Source organism: Oncorhynchus keta, chromosome 11 (assembly GCF_023373465.1).
Source record: "Oncorhynchus keta strain PuntledgeMale-10-30-2019 chromosome 11, Oket_V2, whole genome shotgun sequence".
NCBI lineage: Eukaryota > Metazoa > Chordata > Actinopteri > Salmoniformes > Salmonidae > Oncorhynchus > Oncorhynchus keta.
This window is the reverse complement of record NC_068431.1, coordinates 33,603,175-33,623,654: the sequence shown is the minus strand read 5'-3', so window position 1 is coordinate 33,623,654 and position 20,480 is coordinate 33,603,175. Positions and strand designations below refer to the sequence as shown.

At 42.8% G+C, this 20,480-nt stretch overlaps 1 protein-coding gene across 11 annotated transcripts in view; it reads right to left on the bottom strand.

The window, feature by feature from the left end:
* The window catches only part of LOC118390087 (autism susceptibility gene 2 protein-like), a 475,976-nt gene that overhangs the window by 376,095 nt on the left and 79,401 nt on the right, over positions 1–20,480 (bottom strand). For all 11 annotated transcript variants that reach the window (XM_035780291.2, XM_035780294.2, XM_035780293.2 and 8 more), the window contains exon 3: positions 1–98. This exon is cut by the window's left edge and continues 178 nt beyond it. In XM_035780291.2, coding sequence (XP_035636184.1) covers positions 1–98 — 98 coding nt within the window. The remainder of the gene's footprint in view (positions 99–20,480) is intronic.

Below are 20,480 nucleotides of genomic sequence, written 5' to 3'. Positions count from 1 at the left end.
ACCCTGGGGGGCTTCTTCTTGTGCAGGGGGCCCGCCTGGTTCTCCTTATGGTTCTCCTGGTTCTCCCTGCACTCCTGGGGCTTCATGGACAGGTCCTTCTGGAGAGGAACAGGAGAGAGGTCAATTTTAGAATAAGGCTGTAACGTAACAAAATGTGGAAAACGTAAAGGGGTCTGAATTCTTTCCGAAGGCACAGTATATTCTGTAAAGAAAGAGGAGAGAAGAGGGGAAGTAAACACTCCGTTACACTGAAACAAAGTAGTTCAGGGTCAAGTCTTTCAAGCGACAGAGAGTGGAGAATAGACCGACAGCTCGGTCTTTATTTGACCATTTGAAAAATACAACTACAGCCACAAAAGTACAGTGCAGGGGAGAAGGGGAAAGATGACAACTATACTGAAACAAATAAAGTATTTATTATTATCTTGTCGCTGGAGCATACCAAAAGCAATTACATTCATTTAAATACATAATCCTGACAAAATAAGCCTCCTACACCTGATAAAGAGAGCTCATTACGATGATCATGAAAGCTAGGCTTAAAAATAGATAACAAATTCACATTTACAAATGCCAGTTAGGAAGTAGCTATTGTATCTATGTTCTCCATTGAGCAGTACTAAGAGAAACTGTTCTTCTCCCCTACAGAGGCCCACTGTGGGTCATTTCGCACTAACGACGCATTACACTTAAATATACAGTATTGTCGCAGGAGAGTCTCATAGGCTAAGGATAGGAGAGTACCACACTGCCCGTCTGTGATTAACCACATATCTATTAGATCACGGCTGAGGATTAGGACACCCACACACACAGCAAATTGGCCAGTGTTACCTAGTGTTTATTTTTCCGTGTAACATTTATATTGCTGATTCAGGATCAAAATTACATCTGTAAGTGTTAAATTAACACTCATTGGTGTAAAATAACTCCAGTGCTGGTGTTAATAACCAGGGTTGAACCAAAACCATGCTCATCATTATCATATTTCCCAGCATGCTCTATTGCAGGTTGATTTTTAGAATTGTTAGTTTCAATATCTATGTTTTTACATTGATTGATTAATTAATCTTATACTACTCAAAATATAAATAACATACATTTTTCGAAACTAATCCAATCGTTACTTGGACTTAATCCACCCATTACTGAAATGGTTATTCCAGTCTAGATGCTTTAGTTAGTCTCATATCTTAGACTTCCCAACCCTGTCATTCTGAATTCAAGTTGCGGGTGAATAAAATTCCAAATGTTAGATATCCCCACTCTGGCTGGATTCCATTAGGAATTACACATCACTTTGCAAACCAGCATAATATGACTTGTAGGCCTAATGTGGCCTGTAAACGCTGAGTTTTAGGCCACTGTATTAAGGTAAAACTAGGCCCTCAAAATAAGGCCTTATGAAAGATTGTATTGTCTTAAAGAATTTAATTTGAATGAAAAACATAATCACTTAGGATCTTCCTTGGTGATGGCCATGAGACTGGAAATGAATGAATGCAACAACCATGTCTCTGTCACTAACAAATACAGTCATTGAAGTTCACCCTGTCAACACTCCCACACCCCCTGGTAAAACAGTGAGCAATTACACCTACACTATACTCCAGTAACCAAACAAACCAATAACCAATACACCAGCCCTCACATCTCCTGTATTGTGTGCTATTTTCCAACCAGATGGGGTTATACAGTTCAGAGGAGGGGGGGTTAAGTCAGTTCAGAGGAGCGGGGTTAAGTCAGTTCAGAAGAGGGGGTTAAGTCAGTTCAGGTCAGTTCAGAAGAGTGGGTAAAGTCAGTTCAGAGGAGCGGGGTTAAGTCAGTTCAGGTCAGTTCTGAGGAGGAGGGGTTAAGTCAGTTCAGGTCAGTTCAGAGGAGGGGGGGTTAAGTCAGTTCAGGTCAGTTCAGAGGAGTGGGTAAAGTCAGTTCAGAGGAGCGGGATTAAGTCAGTTCAGGTCAGTTTAGAGGAGGGGGGGTTAAGTCAGTTCAGTTCAGTTCAGAGGAGCGGGGTTAAGTCAGTTCAGGTCAGTTCTGAGGAGGGGGGGTTAAGTCAGTTCAGAGGAGCGGGGTTAAGTCAGTTCAGGACAGTTCAGAGGAGCGGGGTTAAGTCAGTTCAGGTCAGGTCTGAGGAGGGGGGTTTAAGTCAGTTCAGAGGAGGGGGTTAAGTCAGTTCAGGTCAATTCAGAGGAGCGGGGTAAAGTCAGTTCAGGTCAATTCAGAGGAGCGGGGTAAAGTCAGTTTAGAGGAGGGGGGTTTAAGTCAGTTCAGAGGAGGGGGTAAAGTCAGTTCAGAGGAGGGGGTTAAGTCAGTTCAGAGGAGGGGGTAAAGTCAGTTCAGAGTAGCGGGGTAAAGTCAGTTCAGAGGAGGGGGTAAAGTCAGTTCAGAGGAGGGGGTAAAGTCAGTTCAGTGTTCATCCATAACCATAAGGCAATTTGGTCCTCAAAAATCTCTAGCCTTAATACAACGTAATTGCATATATTGAAAAAGGAACATCTGTCTACAGACCTTAATGTAACATGAATTAACTCTTATCTGGGATGAGATCAGAAACGAAGCCAACCAGTCCCTCTAATGATAAGACACAATTAGAGAATCCATTTGAGTTTCTCCTAATTCAGTTGGAAAGGAATGTAAAATCATATTTTCCAACAAGATAGGGTTATACAGTTTGACTGGGGGATCAATATAACAACTAATCTGCCACAAAGAGGCTGTGTAGTGTACTGTACTGGAGCCATCCAAGCTAAACTTATGGAACAAATCAATTATATTATCTGTAAGAGGACTCATTTAGTTCCAGGCTTGTAGTAGCATCAGGAGGAGCCACTCGTAATACGGTCCAATAAAGAGTGAGTGTGGCAGCTATGATGACACTTCAGTGTGGCGATCCAGTCGCAGAGCCAACAGACAGACATTATAAACTGTCAACTAAAGTGACAGAGTTCCAGAATGGGTAGGTTGATGAGGATAATGGGTGTGGTGGGAGTGTTAGGTCTGATTCACTGAACCATTACCTTTACAACAAAGACTCATTTTCCTCACAGAAAAACAAACAAATGCTGCATGCATCAACTAATCGTGTTCTCCTTATTCTTCCACTCTCATCCAACACAAATAACGCAACAAGACATACATTGTAATTGTTAGTGTGATGTGTGGTTCTAAGCCTCTTACTATAATCTGTTGTATTTTTTTTAAAGACTATCAGTTGTGCATGTTCTTTTAAAGATGGAATCCGCAGCCTCCCGTGTGGCGCAGCGGTCCAAGACATCACAGTGCTAGAGGCATCACTACAGACCCGGGTTTGATCCAAGGCTGGGTCGCAGCCGGCCGCGACCGGGATGTCCCATGAGGGGGCACACAATTGGCCCAGCGTAGTCCGGGTTAGGGGAGGGTTTGGCCGGCCGGGATCTCCTTATCCCATCGTGCTCTTGCGACTCCTTGTGCCAGACGGTCACAGTGCACGCTGACTTTGGTCGCCAGCTGTACGGTGTTTCCTCCGACACAATGGTGCGGCTGGCTTCCGGGTTAAGCGAGCAGTGTATCAAGAAGCAGTGAGGCTTGACCGGGTTGTGTTTTGGAGGACACATGGCTCTCGACCTTCGCCTCTCCCGAGTCCGTACCTAAGTTGCAGCAATGGAAAAAGACTAACTACTAATTGGATATCACAAAATTGGGGATAAAAAGGGTTAAAAATGACAAAAACATTAAGTAAAATAGGGAATTCGCTGTAAGGGAGACAGTGCCACTGTCCGCTCCACAACTGTTGTTATTATTTTGTTGATGAAGCGGAGGTGAGGAGCACTGCCCAACGCAGGATATAGTCTGCTGTTCTCTCATGGATGCAATGTCAGAGGGGGAAAAGCTGTGTTTGGTGTCTGCGGTAACTTCTTTGTTGTTGTATCTTAAAACGTGGCAGTTTCACCATTAAGAATTCCAGCTTTAACAAAGGCAGGACAAATTCCAGGATCCAGATCATATGCCAGGTTTAAGAACATATCATATGTCTAAAATACAGCACAAATCAGTTTCCATGCTCAGACTTCACAACGTGTTTCACTCCTGTGAAGGGTACATGTGAAATAGAAAAGACTATACATTGCCAGTTGAGGATTGGAAATGTTTGGGAGAAAAATGAAAAGCAAATGGTTGCCTAGCCTAATGCTTGAGTCTGGAGTAAAACAATATTAGGAGGGAAAACACTTCTTCCTAGCTGTCAAACTAGCTGTTAACTTCAAACAAATTCTGTTGAACAATGTGTGGATTTGTAGTGCTTTTTCCTCCTGCTGTAAAATAGGACCATTGTCACGTTCGCTGTCGTCAAACTCCCTGTCATAAATGATCCAAGGTGCAGCGCGCATGTAATTCCACATCTTTTAAAAATGTGGTAAAAAAAACAGGTAAACAGAGAACCGACCGTGCCGCAACCTTGACTCACAGAACATAAATAATTACACACAACATAGGTGGGGAAAAAGGCTGCCTAAGTATGATTCCCAATCAGAGACAACGATAGACAGCTGACAACTCGGCCAAAAACAAAGAAATAGAAAACATAGAATGCCCACCCAAATCACACCCTGACCGAACGAAATAGAGAAATAAAACGGCTCTCTAAGGTCAAACCCGCCAGGCAGTTAAACCCGCCAGGCAGAAAAGGAAGTTTGTCTGGGGCCAAGCAATAGTATAAGTGTGCTGCGTGTTCATTGGTGAGTGTGTGAGTGTGTGTGTGTGATCATCCAGACACAGTGGAGGCCTGCTTAACTAATCAAGCTCCACTCAGATCTGTGCTGGGAGCAGGTTCAGATATCATTGCACCATACACCAACCCACAACGCTAAACACAGAGAAGCTATCCAGATAGCACTGAACCATACAGCATCCACCACGTGAAACACAGAGAAGCTGTCCAGATATCACTGAACCATACAGCATTCACCATGTGAAACACAGAGAAGCTGTCCAGATATCACTGAACCATACAGCATCCACCATGTGAAACACAGAGAAGCTGTCCAGATATCACTGAACCATACAGCATTCACCACGTGAAACACAGAGAAGCTGTCCAGATATCACTGAACCATACAGCATCCACCATGTGAAACACAGAGAAGCTGTCCAGATATCACTGAAACATACAGCATCCACCATGTGAAACACAGAGAAGCTGTCCAGATATCACTGAATCATACAGCATCCACCACGTGAAACACAGAGAAGCTGTCCAGATATCACTGAACCATACAGCATTCACCACGTGAAACACAGAGAAGCTGTCCAGATATCACTGAACCATACAGCATCCACCACGTGAAACACAGAGAAGCTGTCCAGATATCACTGAACCATACAGCATCCACCACGTGAAACACAGAGAAGCTGTCCAGATATCACTGAACCATACAGCATCCACCATGTGAAACACAGAGAAGCTGTCCAGATATCACTGAATCATACAGCATCCACCACGTGAAACACAGAGAAGCTGTCCAGATATCACTGAACCATACAGCATCCACCACGTGAAACACAGAGAAGCTGTCCAGATAGCACTGAACCATACAGCATCCACCATGTGAAACACAGAGAAGCTGTCCAGATATCACTGAACCATACAGCATTCACCACGTGAAACACAGAGAAGCTGTCCAGATATCACTGAACCATACAGCATCCACCACGTGAAACACAGAGAAGCTGTCCAGATATCACTGAACCATACAGCATCCACCACGTGAAACACAGAGAAGCTGTCCAGATATCACTGAACCATACAGCATCCACCATGTGAAACACAGAGAAGCTGTCCAGATATCACTGAATCATACAGCATCCACCACGTGAAACACAGAGAAGCTGTCCAGATATCACTGAACCATACAGCATCCACCACGTGAAACACAGAGAAGCTGTCCAGATAGCACTGAACCATACAGCATCCACCATGTGAAACACAGAGAAGCTGTCCAGATATCACTGAATCATACAGCATCCACCACGTGAAACACAGAGAAGCTGTCCAGATATCACTGAATCATACAGCATCCACCACGTGAAACACAGAGAAGCTGTCCAGATATCACTGAACCATACAGCATCCACCACGCTAAACAACAGTGAGTGTGAGTGATCCTAGAAATAGAATGAATTCATATTGGAAAATGATGCGGCACATGGCAAAAGCAGAAGATGACTACTGTATAAGAATATATGTCAATTCGGCAAAAGCAGAAGATGACTACTGTAGAATAATTGATGTTAATTAGGCTTAAAAAGTAGAATCCCTTATGAGCAATGCTACTTGCGATGCAATATTATTTTGAGTTCAATTCATTTGGATTGTTCAACATATTGTTATTCACCCTTCATGGAAAGGCCTCGACTAAATCAGCAGACATGTCTAATAACAGTACTATGAATAAAAGTCAGCCAAATACACCAGCTATTTCACCTCACAGTATCCATCACTCTGTTGCCTAGAGAGTGAGAGAGGGTAAAGAAACTTTCCATCCCAGCCGTGGTGAATCAGGAGGAGAAGAAAGTAAGTGGGCACTTCATGGCTATGCTCTGCCTTTACCAACTGCATGACTCAAATATACTGAACAAAAATATAAACACATGTTTCCCATATTTCATGAGCAGAAATAGAAATTCCCAGAAATGTTCCATATGCACGAAAAGCTTCTTTCTCAGACATGTTGTACACAAATGTGTTTACATCCCTGTTAGTAAACATAATCCATCCACCTGACAGGTGTGGCATACTAAGAAGCGTATTAAATAGCATGATCACTACACAGGTGCACCTTGTGCTGGGGACAATAAAATGCCACTAAAAATATGCAGCTTTGCCACACAATACAATTCTACAGATGTCTCAAGTAATATATAATAATAATAATAATAATATATGCCATTTAGCGGACGCTTTTATCCAAAGCGACTTACAGTCATGTGTGCATACATTCTACGTATGGGTGGTCCCGGGAATCGAACCCACTACCCTGGCGTTACAAGCGCCATGCTCTACCAACTGAGCTACAGGACACACAAGTTTTGAGGAAGCGTGCAATTGGCATGCTGACTACAGAATGTCCACCATAGCTGTTGCCAGATAATTTAATGTTAATTTCTCTACCATAAGCCACCTCCAATGTCGTTTTAGAGAATTTGGCAGTACGTCCAACCGGCCTCACAACTGTAGACCACATGTAACCACTCCAGCCCAGGACCTCCACATCTGACTTCTTCACCTGCTGGATCGTCTGAGACTAGCCACCTGGACAGCGGGTTTGCCAAACCGGAGAATTTCTGCACAAACTGTCAGAAACCGTCTCAGGGAAGCTCATCTGCGTCCTCGTCGTCCTCACCAGGGTCTTGACCTGACTGCAGTTCGGCGTCGTAACCGACTTCAGTGGGCAAATGTTCACCTTCGGTGGCCACTGGCACGCTGTAAAAGTGTGCTCTTCACGGATGAATCCCTGTTTCAACTGTACCAGGCAGATGGCCGATAGCGTGTATGCATTGTGTGGTTGAGAGGTTTGTAAACAGAGGACCCATTAAGCATGTTTGGAATGATCTGGATCGACCTGTACGACAACGTGTTCCAGTTCCCGCCAATATCCATCAACTTCACACAACCATTGAAGAGGAGTGGAACAACATTCCACAGTCCACAATCAACAGCCTGATCATCTAAATGTGAAGGAGATGTGTCGCGCTGCATGACGCAAATGGTGGTCACAGGAGATACTGACTGGTTTTCTGATCCAATCCCCTGCCATGTTTTAGGTATCTGTAACCAACAGTCTTGTGAAATCCATAGTTTAGGGCCTTATTGATTTATTTCATTTGACTGATTTCATTTGACTAACTCAGTAAAAATGAAATTGTTGCATGTTGCGTTTATATTTTAGTTCAGTGTGTATTTACCAGTCAAGGCTGCTAGAAGACATTGAAAGCTGCTCTTCTATGGCCTATGTTACGCAAGGAATTCAATGGCCTAAAGTAAGCAATACTAGAACTGCTGTTCAGCAATGTGTCTGGAGACAAGCAGACTAACAGCTCCGCTCTGTCTAATGTATGAGTGGTATAGCAGCGAGGGCGTCACAGAGGCAGAAATAAAAGAGGGTGATCATTTCTACAAAGAACACATCATTGGCAGTTTGAAAAGGTTAGGAGAATGCTGAATAACCATGGCTCATGATTCATACCCAGGGACACGAGACAAACTGCAATGAAGCTGCCACTCACAGATGTATGTGGATAGAGAGAGGGAGAGAGCGAGATCAGAGAAGATCAACTGAGACCAGCTCTAAGTATCTCATAATGTTCTAATAGCTTTGGAACCATTCTGTCGCTCAGGGCTCCAGGGTAGAAAGAACCGCTGGCAATACCACTGTCTCACATTCAAATCAAATCAGGGAGGTGCAGTTGCCGTACCAGGCCGTACCAGGCTGTGATACGATTGTGCATCTGTAAAAGTTTGTCAGGGTTTTGGGTGACAAGCCAAATTTCTTCAGCCTCCTGAGGTTGAAGAGGCGCTGTTGCGCCTTCTTCACCACACTGCCTGTGTGATGTGTACGCACGCCTGTGTGATGTGTACGCCATTGTAAACGTCTCTCTGGTATCAGCAGTGGCTCAAAACAAACCCCCTCTTCCTCTCTGCTAGCGAATGCTTTCAAGTGCAGATAAGACAATGCCTCGAGTGTATACAAAGGCAAGGGTGTCTGAAGCCTCTACAGCCAGTGAGGCGAGGTGAGCAGTGAATTACTCCCCAACAGACAACACCATCTACAATGTGTTTATCTTCGCACACCTTTGTCTCTATCTCCTGTGTTGATATGACAGCACATCCAGACCAATATTGGGCCTAGCAGCAGACTTCAAAAAATCCATAGCCAGCACACACACATAGATAGTGTAAATGCACACCTGCACAGGTGCAAGGACACACGCACCAAACGCACACCAGTCTGGACAATCTGCTGGCATGTGCCTCATACAACAGAGACAAACACTTTTTTTCTCTCTCCCTCTCTCTCTGTTCAGACAAACAGCACAACAAAAATGTTAACTAAACTTGACAAGAGGATATCTGCTAATCTGATTTCCTGATTGTGTTGGTATTTCAACAGCAGCAGACCCTTGGTGAGTTAATTTCACACACAGGACCCTAACAGGCTGGGGACTGGAGATGGGGAGCCTCGATCTGAAAGAAGTACAGAAGAAGAAGAGATTCCATTTGTTTCTCTCTTATTGTATTATTCCTTCACTCTGCTTGGTCCCGAGAGCAGCACAACCAGTCCCCCTCTCTAAAAGTACAGCAGCGCAGCGCTGTGTCATGGCTGTCTCTGCTCAACAGATCATATCAAAGAATTACAACGCCTGCTGTCTGCTGCATCAGAGACTCAGGGAGAGGCTCAGGAGAATCATCATAACATGCATGCACTGCTTAGAAATATGATGACACCCTCTGGCAACATAATGTAACAGACTAGGAAGATGTCTAACTGGAACAATTCCCATTAAGCTATAAAACTACCTTTCTAGCTCAATGCATAACCAACAGATCCAGATCTATGTATGTAACGTATTAGGTTAGGCATTAGAACTACAGTATAGTACAGTAACCACACACAGTGCAGAGAAACATTACCAAGCCCTGACAGCACAGCACCCTAATGAGAGGCAAACATATTCGGCATCAGTCATACAAGCACACAAAATTTACCCTCATGAAATAAACATGAGGAGTGGAGCACTGAGTGTGTGTGTCACATTGAACAGATAGAGCCTGTCAGGCTGGTTATTCTGATGGTAATGATCATGTACTGGCCTTCTATAAGGAAATACGGTGGTATTCATTAAGAAGGCTGCATTTACACAAGCAGCCCAATTCTGATCTTTTTTTCCCCTCTAATTCACCTTCTGACCAATCAAATCAGATCTTTTTCAGAGCTGATTGGTCAAAAGATCAATTAGTGAAACAAATATCTGAATTGGGCTGCCTGTGTGAACAGCCCATGTAGCATAGATTGTAAAGATCATAAATAGTAAATAGTCAGAAAGACAATCATCTTGTACTGAAATATATCAAATTGTGGCAGACATAGTAGAGTGGATTTTCTCTTTGAATCCCCAACCCTCTTCAGATGAACTAATTCCTCCTTATTTGATGACAGATGCAAAAGGAAATGAAGCGTTTGCTTGAACAGGCAGAGAGAAAGAGATTGGACATTCATACATATCTATTCAATGCAGTGGATCACATTATTACTCATTTGGACCTATTCATTTACTGCTATTAGATGATAATTTAGGGGAGGAAACTATGCAAAACAAACAAACCCTTGGCAAGAACACATAATAAGACGTAGGCTAAAACTGTAGGCTAAAACTGTAGGCTAAAACTGTAGGCTAAAACTGTAGGCTAAAACATACATATTTTAGACATTCACTGCCTTACATGATATAGTCATTTAGCCGAGCAGACCATGAACATATTGCTGTATCTCAAAATGTTCCAAATGCACAAAGAAAGTGATCAGAGGAGGAGGATTACTGGGATAATGGCAATACAGACAATGAATAATGGGGAAAGAGAAGAGAGAAAAAGTACTCAGATGAGGTGTGGTTTCAGAGTAAAGCTGAGAGTTTCTCTCTTTCTGCTCTTTCCTCTCCCCTTCTCTTCTCTCTCAACCATCTCCTCCATTATTCAGACCACCATAGGGAGATACTAGGGAGAAGGGACTAACCCTGCATACGTACTGTATAGGTCACTGATGTTCTGTACTGTAACTGTTACCATTAATTAAGGTGCTCAATAACTCACACACTCCTCTCCTCAGGATTTAAGTGTGTATCCTTTAGTGCTCTAAAACAAGTTGTTTGCGCACTGCGGTGATGCCAGGAACAACAATGGTAGTACAACAACAGCTCTCTCTTGGGATCTCGAGAGGTAATGCTTGATTTAACAAGACCTTTTTTTGTGATTCTCAGCAGAAAATGCTCCCTGGAAAATGCTCTCTGTGAGAGGACAGAGGGAGTAGAGTGAGGAATAGTGAATAGCAGTGGGCAATGTTGAAAGCTGAGTTTTTAGCGCTGATGACAGCTGAGTTTCTCTCTCCTCTCCTGCAAAAACCAAACTGTTGTCTGTCAGGCTAGGGAAGCAGCAGATTATCTAGTGACAGTGACAAACTGACATGCTGCCTTTGATTTGCACATGCACAGTTTGGTGCGAGACAACCGTTAGACGCGATGATGTGTTCCTATGCATGAGCTTAGCTAGCCAACATCGCCATAACATCACCTACAAATGTCATCGGGGATTTCGATTGGAGAAGCAGTCTGACAATGTCAATACTGTACTGTTTTAGCTAGAATCAAGCTTATTTGTCTTGAGATAAACTGACTAGCCAGGGAATGCAGGCCAGATACTTTGTTCGCACCTGGAAGTGTATGTGGGAAAAAACTTGGGAAACCTTTCAACGTGAAATGTAGGCCTGGAAATAGGTGGGTGCTTACAATAACTCAGTACATGTTTGAACTCAGTGTGTCCTCCATATTACCCATTCCTCCCTCCTCCACCCATCCCTCCAGTGACGTGATGTTTCTAATGGGATAGCATGGCTTCAGTGAAACAGGCAAGGTTGCTTAGCAACTGGGTACAGCAAGCACACTTAGACTGCACTGATGCTCACTCAAACCTCTATAACCTGTCTCACTCAAACCTCTATAACCTGTCTCACTCAAACCTCTATAACCTGTCTCACTCAAACCTCTATAACCTGTCTCACTCAAACCTCTATAACCTGTCTCACTCAAACCTCCATAACCTGTCTCACTCAAACCTCCATAACCTGTCTCACTCAAACCTCCATAACCTGTCTCACTCAAACCTCCATAACCTGTCTCAATCATATCTCCATAACCTGTCTCACTCAACCTTCCATAACTTGTCTCACTCATCTCTCCATAAGTTGTCTCACTCAACCCTCCATGACCTGTCTCACTGCACTGATGCTCACTCAAACCTCTATAAACTGTCTCACTCAAACCTCCATAACCTGTCTCACTCAACCCTCCCTAACCGGTCTCACTCAACTCTCCATAACCTGTCTCACTCAACCTTCCATAACATGTCTCACTCATCTCTCCATAACCTGTCTCACTCAACCTTCCATAACCTGTCTCACTCATCTCTCCATAACCTGTCTCACTCAAACCTCCATAACCTGTCTCACTCATCTCTCCATAACCTGTCTCACTCAACCCTCCATGACCTGTTTCACTCATCTCTCCATAACCTGTCTCACTCAACCTTCCATAACCCGTCTCACTCATCTCTCCATAACCTGTCTCACTCATCTCTCCATAACCTGTCTCACTCAACCTTCCATGACCCGTCTCACTCATCTCTCCATAACCTGTCTCACTCAAACCTCCATAACCTGTCTCACTCATCTCTCCATAACCTGTCTCACCCAACCTTCCATAACCCGTCTCACTCATCTCTCCATAACCTGTCTCACTCAAACCTCCATAACCTGTCTCACTCAACCCTCCATAACCTGTCTCACTCAAACCTCTATAACCTGTCTCACTCAAACCTCTATAACATGTCTCACTCAACCCTCCCTAACCTGTCTCGCTCATCTCTTCATAACCTGTCTCACTCAATCTTCCATAACCTGTCTCACTCATCTCTCCATAACCTGGCTCACTCAACCTTCCCTAACCTGTCTCACTCAAACCTCCATAACATGTCTCACTCATCTCTCCATGACCTGTCTCACTAAACCCTCCATGACCTGTCTCACTCATCTCTCCATAACCTGTCTCACTCAAACCTCTATAACCTGCCTATCTCAAACCTCCATAACCTGTCTCACTCAATTCTCTATAACCTGTCTCACTCAATCCTCTATAACCTGTCTCACTCAATCCTCTGTAACCTGTCTCACTCGAGCCTCTATAACCTGTCTCACTCGAGCCTCTATAACATGCCTATCTCAAACCTCCATAACCTGTCTCACACAATCCTCTATAACCTGTCTCACTCAATCCTCTATAACCTGTCTCACTCGAGCCTCTATAATCTGCCTATCTCAAACCTCCATAACCTGTCTCACACAACCCTCTATAACCTGTCTCACTCAATCCTCTATAACCTGTCTCATTCGAGCCTCTATAACCTGTCTCACTCAATCCTCTATAACCTGCCTGTCTCACACAATACTCTATAACCTGTCTCACTCAATCCTCTATAACCTTTCTCACTCGAGCCTCTATAACCTGCCTATCTCAAACCTCCATAACCTGTCTCACACAATCCTCTATAACCTGTCTCACTCAATCCTCTATAACCTGTCTCACTCGAGCCTCTATAACCTGCCTATGTCAAACCTCCATAACCTGTCTCACACAACCCTCTATAACCGGTCTCACTCAATCCTCTATAACCTGTCTCATTCGAGCCTCTATAACCTGTCTCACTCGAGCCTCTATAACCTGCCTGTCTCACACAATCCTCTATAACCTTTCTCACTCAATCTTCCATAACCTGTCTGAGTACTTGCTGCTCTCTCAATCAATCAATACATGACAAATCTGAACATTTTGTTTAAGAGAAACTAAACATAGCTTTCTTAATACTGCACAGTGCAAACCAACTCTGACATAATTATGCTGTATCAACCATTTAAATCTGGTTAGACAAAGGAATCAAGTCTCACTCAAATCTCTTTGATTACAATGATAAAAGAGGAACTGTTGGGACATGTGCTGCTGCATTCTCCCAAGTCATGACAAAACACTGAAATTGAAGTTGGTAGATAACCCAAAAAATGAAAAAATAATAAAGTTCACACCAATGACAAGAATTCAGTCCAACATTAATTTCAAACATTCACAATACTCAGCTGGATACAACAAATCAACTAAATCAACACTGTTCTTTGAGGTTAAGTGCACTTACAATAAGCTACAATATCACAATCAGTGCACTAAGGACAGGGCATTATAACATACCCAATAATGAGTTAATGCCATTGCACAAACATGTGTTCGGTTAATGTTCAGTTAAATCAATAGGTTAGCGCATGCTGTTCTCTGTGAGAGGCGAGACAAGATCTATTTCCTCCTCCTAATGTAAAACTCTATAAGCCGAGGCTTCATTCCTGCTCTCCAGCGACCTGCCACCTGCACTAGTTATAGGTTGTTGTCACGCCCTGGTCGAAGTATTTGGTGTTTTTCTTCATGTATTGGGTCAGGCCAGGGTGTGGCATGGAGTTTTTGTATTGTGGTGTGTTTTGTCTTGGGGTTTTGGTGTGTATGTATTTGGGATTGTAGCTAGTGGGGTTATCTAGCAAAGTCTATGGCTGTCTGGAGTGGTTCTCAATCAGAGGCAGGTGCTTATCGTTGTCTCTGATTGGGAACCATATTTAGGCAGCCATATTCTTTGGTTGTAATGTGGGTGATTGTCCTGAGTGTCTTGATGTCCTTATTCTGTGTTAGTTTGCACCAGTTTAGGCTGTTTTGGTTTTCATTACGTTTATTGTTTTGGATTTGTGTTACGTTTGTTTTATTAAACATGGATCACAATATACACGCTGCAGTTTGGTCCGACTCTCCTTCACCTTATGAAAACCGTGACAGTTGTACACATTAAAGCTAACAGTGGAACGTGAACTTACAGGCCTCAGCCCAGGCATGGCCTTGCCATGCTTAATAGAAACAGAGTGAAAGCCAGGCGAGAGCGGGCGCCAGGGCAGTAGTAATGGGCATTCTGTCTCTTTTCAGTGAGCCGGCTCTTTTGGCTCCCAAACGGCTCTTTAAAAAAAACATGTTTTGTATTTTTACATGTCAAACAGTTTGCAAGAGTTGTTTGCGATAGACTATGATTGGTGTTAAAACAATTCTTAGTAAATTAAATCATACCACAATGTATTTAAAAATGATTTTTTTTAATGAAAAAGAATGGTATTAAACATTTGCATTTAAAGTATAACTTTTTGATGTATATAAACAAAGTGCATATAAATCTAACCATTCAAAACAAATACAATCTGAACAGCATAATAGAATATTGCACCATATCAAAGAAAAATAAATAACAATTTGCAAAACTGCAGCATCCCACAAATAGAAATAAATGTAAAAAAGGATGGCTACTGATGGGATATTTTACGCTCTGTAACCAGGTTTCCATCCAATGTTTTTATGCGAGTAAAGAACATGTTGGATAAAACTCTCCATGACAGGCCTGATGGAAACAGCAAATTTGTCAGCACGCTTTCCAATGGTCGACAACACACAATACGCTAGATAAGGTAAACATGGAGTAAACATGGAGTCACGCGATGTTGTGTAGTCCTCCCAGTACAACTCGGGGAAGCAGGCAGTTTACTACAGGTGACGTAAGTTATGATGAACTTCACAAGATGATGAAAGTGCACAGCGATGAGCTTGATGCTCCTTTCCAATAACTATTGAGGGTTTTTTCCCCGGTGATACGCTGATCTAGCTCTTTTGTCCATAATAATCTCATTACGCAGGTAACCTACCTGCACTGTAACTGCAAGTTGTTGGCTGAAGCACAACATACCAAAACCAGTGGGCACATTCGCTATATAACGCAACATTTGTTGTGACAAAACCATCAGTAGAGTTGAAAATGCAATGGAAACTCATTTAACTTGTATACTTTATTCAGTACATGAGAATTTAACCGCAATAGTTATTTTTATGTACACTACATCATCACGCACAGCACTTTATCTGCAAAAAGTCAATTTGATGGAAACACATCACAGATGGGAAAATGCACATATAGTTTTAATGCAGATTTTTGAATATTCTCATGAAAATCTATCGCCAATTGGATTGAAACCTAGCGTGTGGTCCTGGGAGCAATAACAGCCTGGAGAGAGGAGTCATTCAACAGGCATTCTAGACTAGAGACACTCTGTGCGTTAAGTTACTACTTCGTCCTTGGCAATAGTGATTTAGACAAAGCCCTGATGTAGAGAAGGACATAGGTGAGGAAATGATGGTGTAGCTAAACCAGATCGTTTTGTAATCATACAAACTACGTTGGTTGCTATAAGTTGATCTGGGGTCACAGGCCCTGTCCTTACCATCTTATCTGTGATCTGTGCTTTCCTTTCCCAAACTAACCATTTTGCATCTCAGGACATGGTTTTATATAATTTGTTAGTATAATTTTGTGGCCGGTGTGCTTTGCATGGGCTGAAGAGATCATACACCAGGTTTCAAGGAAAAAACATACCAAAGTCCCTGAGAAAACAAGAGAGAGACGAGAACAGAATGAAAATGCGAAAACATCACGAAAATATTTATTGGGAATACTAACGTGATTAAGGGCCAAAGTGGTTTCTCTACTCCGTTAAGTCTTGTTAAGCTTGTCTAATCTCATTGACCTACATAAAGATCTCAGCGTTGTATCTGTCCCATTATGGCGTCTGAGAGTGCAAAGGTAACGCCATCAGTGATCGACCCGTCATTCAGGGCAGGTGGAAAAGAGTCCCACATGTTTTGAGACCCACATTTTTTGCAAAAGTTTTTGTTTTTGTTTTTAAGTATACTTTTTTTGGTGGGAGGGGGCTTGCCTGTTTTGCATGCCATTTTGGCATTAATACGTGTCAAATATCAGTTTGCAAACAATGTAAAATAAGTTAATAAATCTGCATAAAAACATGGTCTCTTTTTTTGCTTTCTTGAGTAAGGCATCTCAAAAAATGCAGGTGTTTCAGCCTAGCTCAGTGCTTTCTGTGGTGTTGGGGCAGCCAGGATATGAAGAGAAATAATGAAGAGTAATTATAGATAAAATGTATTGGTGCTCATCGGCCATTGGACATGAACATTACACAAGTTGGAAATTGCAAATTCAAGAATGAGTGGTTTGGAAGGAATCAGTTGCTAACTGCAAGCATTGCAAAGCAATCACTAGCCTGCTATTCAGTGGAGTTTCTGTGTAGTCCCAAGTCTGGAATTAAACATTCAACATTGGCCATGCTGTCAATGAAGCATGATTTGTGCCGCGCTCAAAACAACTGTTAACGAAATCTAACTTCAGTGAGTTCAAGACAACTGGGAACTCAGGAATAAACGAGCTCCAACTGGAAAATACGTTTTGAACGGTCATCCAACTGGGAATTGTACATATGGAACTTGTGCCCCTTTCTAGAGCTACGACCTGAAGATCACTGATGTCATCATGATTCGACCTCGTTTTTTTCAAAGGGCCCAGTTGTTTTGAAAGCAACATAAATCCAGAGAATCTCAGACTGTGATGGCAAAGTGATGATAAAATTTGCCCACGAAGGACCGCCATGACACAGAGGACAAACACTGTAAACACACTCCCACAGTCTAAAGAGGCTGCTGATTTCTCTCTCAGTCCCTCCTGTCTGTATTATTGCTGGGGACACAGTGAAAGGCCACACTTGACCATAGGGGTACCAATTAGGTACAGTAGAAAGTATTTATACTTTCTTTAGTGTAGTGGCTTGGCTGGCATGCATCTCACAATTTTTGTTTTTGTTTGCCCCTCCAAGAGCTACATGCTAAAATCGCCACTTAGCGCCATTGAGGCCAACTCCATTTTGAAGTAGTCCATTTTCTTCTTCTACTACTTCTAGTAGATACAGACAGGCGGGACTGAGAGAGAAATCAGCAGCCTATTTAGACTGTGGGAGTGTGTTTTCAGTGTTTGTCCTCTGTGTTTCATCGTCCTGAAGCTATGGCTGACCAACAGGCATTATATCAAACAGCCTCAAAAGACAGGAGGGGTGTTTAGCTTCACTCAACCACCGACAAAATGGGTGGATGCAATGTGGAATGGTGGGTTTATCTGCATGTAAACCAATAATTAAAAGACAAACAGATACAACACTACTAAATAATGATCAGGGGCATCAAAGCTGGGATCGAGAGACTGAAAAACAACTTCGATCTTAGGTACAGTGCCTTAAGAAAGTATTTATACCCCTTGACTGCAGGTGACAGTAAATCGCCAACCTTGGCTTTATACCTGTTCAAACAACACACTCCAGGTGGCAGGGTCTGGATTGTATTCCTGAATGCCATCAGCAGGAATGTTAACACAACAGAAGTGCTGGTACTGGAACTATACTTGAAGGAAACAAGAAACACTGCAGCTTGAACATTTAATGACATAATTACCCGCATTTTAGCAATGTATTAACATTTAATTGGTTTAATCAGTTATCTCAAAATAGTCAATGAAAACGTCTTTGTGCACAAGCTGTCCACCAATGACTTAATTTGATGTGAATATGCAAATGGTGTTACTCCAAATTAGCTCGAGACGGATTCACGCTACACCAGCAAATTACTACCATGATGTTCCATCCAACAGCTCCTCCACCCCGGCCCAATTCTCCATGCTCCCTGCCCCCCTCATACTGACTACCTCCACCCCCCCATCCTGACGCTATTGAGTTTACAATAAATTACATGATTTCCAGAGGTGGCACAATGTGTTATGTGTGTCCAATACCCCACAAAACCAAATAAAAAAGAAACACATTACAACTGTATAGGCTATCAGAAAAAAGCACACACTTCCTTGATAGTCCTGGAGTGGTTGTTCAATCAGAACGTAGGCTCTTTAAATCTCTTTAGGAAATTGGCGGTGATGAATCCCTACGGAATGAACAATCTGTATTAAGCCCGGGAATAAATGATCTAAGACAACAAGAATAGTACTTCTGAATGAGGGAAAAGCAGTTCCTTTTCAATAAGCCACTCTAATGAAATATTATAGAATCTTCCCTCAACATTAAGCCAGCACCATTCTTTATGTTATGGCGCAGTTTCAACTCTCTGTGCCTGTTTGCTGCTGTTTATCAGCCAAATCAATTATTCTAACAGATCTTATGCAGACTGAGAATACACACACACACCGTGCACACACACACTCTGGGAGGCGTTCCAGAAATACAAAAGAGTAGAATGAAATAGGGATTATAATATACACTGAACAAAAATATAAACGCAACATGTAAAGTTCCCATGTTTCATAAGGTGAAATAAAAAGCTTATTTCTCTCAAATTTTGTGCACAAATTTGGTTACATCCCTATTAGTGAGCATTTCTCCTTGACCAAGATAATCCATCCACTTGACAGGAGTGGCATATCAAGAAGCTGATTAAACTGCATGATCATTACACAGGTGCACCTTGTGCTGGGGACACTCTAAAATGTGCCGTTTTGTCACACAACACAATGTCACAGATGTCACATGTTTTAAGGGAGCCTGCAATTGGCCTGAGGACTGCAGGAATGTCCCCCAGAGCTGTTGACGGAGAATTGAATGTTAATTTCTCTACCAAGCCGTCTCCAACATCATTTTAGAGAATCTGACAGTATGTCCAACCGGCTTCACAACTGCAGACCACGTGTAACTATGCCAGCCCTCCACATATGGCGTCTTTACCTGAGGGATCATCTGAAACCAGCCACCCGGACAGCTGATGAAACTGTGGGTTTGCACAACCATAGAATCCCTGCACAAACTGTCAGAAAACGTCTCAGGGAAGCTCACCTGCGCGCTTGTCAGGGTCTTGAACAGACTGCAGTTTGGAGTCGTAATCGACTTCAGTGGGCAAATACTTGCCTTCGATGGCCACTGGCACACTGAAAATGTGTGATCTTCACATGTATCCAGGTTTAAACTGTACCGGGCAAATGGCAAACAGAGTGTATGGTGTCATGTGGGCTAGAGGTTTGCTGATGTCAATGTTGTGAACAGAGCGCCAAATGGTGGCGGTGGGGTTATGGTATGGTCAGGCATAAACTATGGACAACGAACGCAATTGCATTTTATCGATGGCAATTTGAATGTACATAGATACCGAGATGAGATCCTCAGAACCATTTTCGTGCCATTCATCCGCCGCCATCAACTCATGTTTCAGCATGATAATCCACGGCCCAATGTCGCAAGAATCTGTACACAATTCCTGGAAGCTGAAAGTGTCCCAGTTCTTCCATGGCCTACTTACTCACCATACATGTCACCCATTGAGCATGTTTGGGATGCTCTGGATTGACATGTACGCCATCGTGTTCCAGTTCCTGCCAATATCCAGCAACTTCGCACAGCCATTGAAGAGGACTGGGACAACATTACACAGGCCACAACCAACAGCCTGATGTCGCGCTGCATGAGGCAAATGGTGGTCACACCAAATACTGACTGATTTTCTGATCCACGCCCCTACTTTTTTTTAAAGGTATCTGTAACTCAGTAAAATCTTTGAAAATGTAGCATTTATATTTTTGTTCAGTGTAGATCTAATAGGGATTCTCTTTCTAAGCTAGAGGGTAACTATTGTAATCTGATATGTTATAAAGACCTGCTGTCAGTCACTTAGAGAGGTCTTATGATGGCCTTTGAGTCTGTGTATGTCAGTGCATTGTCATG